Source organism: Mandrillus leucophaeus, unplaced genomic scaffold (genome assembly GCF_000951045.1).
Source record: "Mandrillus leucophaeus isolate KB7577 unplaced genomic scaffold, Mleu.le_1.0 Scaffold573, whole genome shotgun sequence".
NCBI classification, from domain to species: domain Eukaryota; kingdom Metazoa; phylum Chordata; class Mammalia; order Primates; family Cercopithecidae; genus Mandrillus; species Mandrillus leucophaeus.
This window is the reverse complement of record NW_012106175.1, coordinates 461,499-466,152: the sequence shown is the minus strand read 5'-3', so window position 1 is coordinate 466,152 and position 4,654 is coordinate 461,499. Positions and strand designations below refer to the sequence as shown.

General features: G+C 58.1%; 2 protein-coding genes across 2 annotated transcripts in view; one reads left to right on the top strand and one right to left on the bottom strand.

The window, feature by feature from the left end:
- Window positions 1-385: 385 nt before the first annotated feature.
- On the bottom strand, window positions 386-3,745 carry FOXL2NB (FOXL2 neighbor). Its single transcript, XM_011998527.1, is given in 4 exon segments — window positions 386-693; window positions 1,317-1,343; window positions 1,346-1,435; window positions 3,515-3,745. Coding segments are annotated over 4 exon segments (525 nt in total). The 5' UTR covers window positions 3,615-3,745.
- A 100-nt stretch (window positions 3,746-3,845) lies between these two features.
- FOXL2 (forkhead box L2) overlaps window positions 3,846-4,654 on the top strand; it is a 2,235-nt gene continuing 1,426 nt past the window's right edge. Inside the window, exon 1 of the mRNA XM_011998540.1 lies at window positions 3,846-4,652. Coding sequence (XP_011853930.1) covers window positions 4,257-4,652 — 396 coding nt within the window. The 5' untranslated portion in view covers window positions 3,846-4,256. The remainder of the gene's footprint in view (window positions 4,653-4,654) is intronic.

The window sequence follows — 4,654 nt, the reverse complement described above, 5'->3', positions numbered from 1 at the left end:
GCTTCTGGGAGTCAGGCTTGTAAACATGGAGCCCAGAGATCATCCTGTGCCGTGAGATGGGAAGGTGAGCAGAGTGTGGAAAAAGCTTAGGGTCTGCACATTGGCTTGACATGTTTTCCACCGACATGTGCAGGATCTGAATTAGTATGTGTAGCTGGTGAGTGTGAGAGAAGTAGGCGGGGAAGGAGAACTAGAGGGGATCTGGAGTTGACCGAGAGAGAGAGAGAGAGAGAGAGAGAGAGAGAGAGAGAGAGAAGTGGATGGAGTAACGTGACCTAAGTGGAGGGACACCGGGTCCCTGAGGTGTGGGTGCAAAGGGAGGTGTGAGGGGCCAGGAGGGCGTGAGTGCTGACAGTTGTTGAGGAGTGGAGTGTATGGGGATGTACTAATAGACACAATGAAGCGTCCCTTTGCTGGTCAAGCACTGCAGAGGCCATCCCTACAAGCAGAGAGTTGCAGCAGGCTCTATTCTCTCCCGCTCAGGAGTGGGAAACCGACGGCTGTTTCGGGGTTCCGCTAGGAAAGGGGACCGCGGGACCTGGTTCAGGCAGCTGGCGTCGGCGCGGGACGAGCTGAACGGTGCTAACGAAGCGCTGCCTGCCTCAGAGCAGCCGCGACGCTCCCCTAGTAGAGCTGGGCCACCGGGAGCCAGAGGCGAGGGCCGCTTCTGCCGCTGTTGCAGGATTCCCGGCCCTGGGGAGAAAAGCGTCTGCGTTAGAGCCGAGCAGATTGCTCGCGCCGGCTGTCGGGACCTCCGAGGCGCGGGGCCAGACTGCGAGGAGGCGCGGGAGCTGAGGCTGCGCTCGGTCGGCGGTTCACTGGAACCGTGACCGCAGGCGGCGCTCCGGTGGGACCGCGGTCAGGAGGCGCTGGTGGCTGCTCAATTGCAGCTGCGGGACCCTGGAAAACTGGGGCAAAGAGGCAGTGATCTCTGCCCAGCCCACCACCCTGGCCTCTGGAAGTGAGCGCCGCCCCAAGGTCACTAAGCCGGGGCCCTGCGTCGCCCCAATGCCGCGGAGAGAAAAGGAACCGGCCCGGGCGTCCACAAAACCTAGGCACAGTATGCCCTGTTCAGAGAGGATCCCGACCCCACCAGCAACCAGCCTGCCTCCGAAGGCTGAGAAAAAATCAAGGCGTCCCGCACCGTTTCCTGGAGCGCCCGCTTCACCCACCTCTGGCTGGGCTGGCAAGGAGAGGATTGTACTCTCTTCCTAGGCTCCTCTGTCTCCAGCTCGAAGCCCCTGGCTTTTCCGCAGAGGCCTGGAGGGGACCTGAAAGTAATCATTCTGCCAGGCTTCTTGCCCGCATTTTCTTGCCTGTTTTCTGAGCCTTCGAATGCCGACCGCCATGTGAAGGCACATCTTGGGGAGACTGATTCCAGCCCTTCCCAGGGTGCACGCATCAGGCATCCTCTTCTGCACCAGGGCTGGGGGTTCTGTTCCTCCACGGAACAGTCAGAAATCAATATTTTCAGAGCAGAACTCCTTTCTACTCTGAAAATCCTTTAGAGGAACGCCTTCATTTGCCCCCAACCCCTACACACACACACACACACACACGCACGCACGCGCGCGCACACACACACACACACAGGCTCCTTAAAGGCTGAAAAGGGAGCCGAGTATGGAATTCAGGGAAGTGATGACACACACAACAATGCTGTTACACCTGGCTGCTGCAGGGCTGAGCAGCGGAAATGCCTGTGAGAAGAAGAAAGAAAGAGAGAGAGAGAAGCAGAGAGCCAGCCTGGGTGGTCAGAAAAAAAAAGAAAAAAGAGAGAGAGAGAAAAGGAGAGAGGAGCCCCCACCAGGATAGGGCCAGACCCAGCTGTTTTTCCCCCTGCCCAGGCCCTGGCTGGGGGAGGATAGGCACTAGGCCAATCTGCAGCAGCCCCAAATCTGACTCACTACTCCCACCCAAAGCCTGGGCAAGGATGGGGGTAAGGAAGAAGAAAAACATCTGCACTCCTGCTCAGAAAGCAGCAGCAGGGATTCTGCAGAAGTGCTGCTTCCCCCATGCCTATTGGGTGCAGTGGGAGACCGCCCATAAAAAAAAACCAAGCTACTTTGTGGATAGCCTTGCTCCCTCTCATCCTTGTGACCAGGCAAGGGTTGCCCTGCTGACCTCTCTGGTGTCATCTTCAAGATGCTGAATTCCAAAGAGCCCCAGCACCCTTGTCCTCCCTCCCTTTCATCTCAGAATGCAGATCAGAGGCCTGAGTGAGCAGCAGACAACACTTGTAGATGGCCTGTGGATGCTGGAACTACAGGCCACTGAAGGCTCCTTGGGCTTCTGGAGAACTCTCAGAGTCGAAATAGCCTGGGAGGAAGAAGCAGTGACAGGCATTGAGCCAGCCACTCCAGACATGCCAATCACTAACGCACACCTACAGGACATCCATTCAGTCCACCTTCCTCCATAAGGCAGCCTTGCCCCACTCCTCAGCACCAAGGAGTTTGGGGTTTGAGGATTCAAAACACTGGCCATCTGTCTCATACTTTATAACTGCAGACTTTTTGTTAAGGCCAAGTTAAAAGGCACTGTTAAGGAGCATACTGTTAAAAGGCACACCTGATTTTCCCTGAAACAATCTCTGTACATGCTGATATAACTGGATTCCCATCAGAATTCTGCTTAAGGTAGGTGACAACTAACTCCTGATCTTCTGGAGAAAGATCAGAACAAATGTCTCATCAGGAGAGAGATTTGAACAAGTCCCTCCCTCAGCCTGATGTTTTTCTTCCCAGTCTGTGGCGAAATACATGCACTGGGAGGGAAAGAGGCATCGAAGAATTGTGAAAGAAAGGAAGAAAGAGGGGAAGGAAAGAAGAAAGGAGAAAAAGAGAAGATGCTATATCCACCAGCTACATTTACTCTGATACTTGATAAACATATTATGTAACTATCAGTATCAGTGTGTTTTACCTTGTAAATACAAATCTCACACCTTGTACATGTGCATACCTGTGTTTCTGAGCAGCATACATGCACCTGGTATCTCACCCATCTCAAGGACAGCTCTTCTCCATGACTTCCATATGTGACCCCTGTGCACACACATACACAGTCCTGCAAAGTCCCGGCAACATCCCCGGCTGTATTAGCGCAATAGCTGATGGGCATCTACTTGGTGCTGTTAAAGCACACATCCAACCTTCACTCCAACCCCATAGGATTAGTACAGGGATTCCAAGGAGGAGCCTGGTTCCTAGATCCACTGGCAACGCAGGGAGAGGCAGAGGTTATTCAGGCGGCGCCCCTGTACGACTATTCCCAGAGATCCTCTCCCCAGCCCCATTCCAGCCCAGTCACTCTGAGAGCGAGAGAGACAGGCCAGTCCGAGGTTTCTTCGTACAGTCACACGCGTTTCTGTGCTCATTTTCCCAAAGCCTCAGAGCAGCTCTCCCCACCCTACCCCGTCCGGCCCTGCGCCGTCTCGCCCCTCCCCAGCCCCGAGCTAGTTCAGCCTCAAGACAGCAGCAAACGGCAGAGCAAAGGAGTCGTTTTCTTTCACCTGAAAGCCGCGAGGAGGCTTGGAGCGCCTCTTCTCGCTGGGGCCCGAGCTTCCTGGGCTTTGGCTGGGTGCGAGTGGACCCCACCGGGGTCCTTGTCATCTCCCAGCCCAGCCCGCAGAGAGAGTACCGGCAGATTTCAAGGGCGCGTGAGCCTGGCTGTCGGCTGGGCCCCGGAGGCTCGCCGGGCGGGGGCAGGCCGGTCCAGGCTGTGCGGGGCGTTTACAAAAAGTGACTTGGAGATGAACTCGCCCGTGCGCGGCTGGCCGCCCCGCTATAGGGGCGAAGGCGCCTGACGCAAGCGGAACTCGGTGGAGCCCATACGAATCAGAACAGAGCGAGGCTCCTGGCGCACTAGGGACTCCAGGAGGCAGCTCTGCCAGAGACGCGGGTCGTGCTTCGGGAAACCGGGGGGCGGGGGGAGGGGAAGAGAGCTGAACAGAAAACCCACCAAGGCGGGGACTGGCCTGGACGGGGAGGGGCGGCGAGGCCGGAGCCCCTCTCTGTTGGGCGGACTCCCCATGGCCAGAGGCTGAGCTCCACTCCCGCCGGCCGCTCCCTAGGGGAAGGGGAAGGAGAGGGGAGAGCAGCGAGAGGCCTCCAGCAAGCAAACGCGGGCGGCATCCGCAGTCTCCAGAAGTTTGAGACTCGGCCGTAAGCGGACTTGTGCGCCCCAACTCTTTGCCGCGCCAGCGCCTGGAACGGAGAGCAGAGGCGGCCCGGCCGCGGCGCGCCGGCTTTGTCATGATGGCCAGCTACCCCGAGCCCGAGGACGCGGCGGGGGCCCTGCTGGCCCCAGAGACCGGCCGCACAGTCAAGGAGCCAGAAGCGCCGCCGCCGAGCGCAGGCAAGGGCGGAGGGGGTGGCGGCGGGACAGCCCCGGAGAAGCCGGACCCGGCGCAGAAGCCCCCGTACTCGTACGTGGCGCTCATCGCCATGGCGATCCGCGAGAGCGCGGAGAAGAGGCTCACGCTGTCCGGCATCTACCAGTACATCATCGCCAAGTTCCCGTTCTACGAGAAGAACAAGAAGGGCTGGCAAAATAGCATCCGCCACAACCTCAGCCTCAACGAGTGCTTCATCAAAGTGCCGCGCGAGGGCGGCGGCGAGCGCAAGGGCAACTACTGGACGCTGGACCCGGC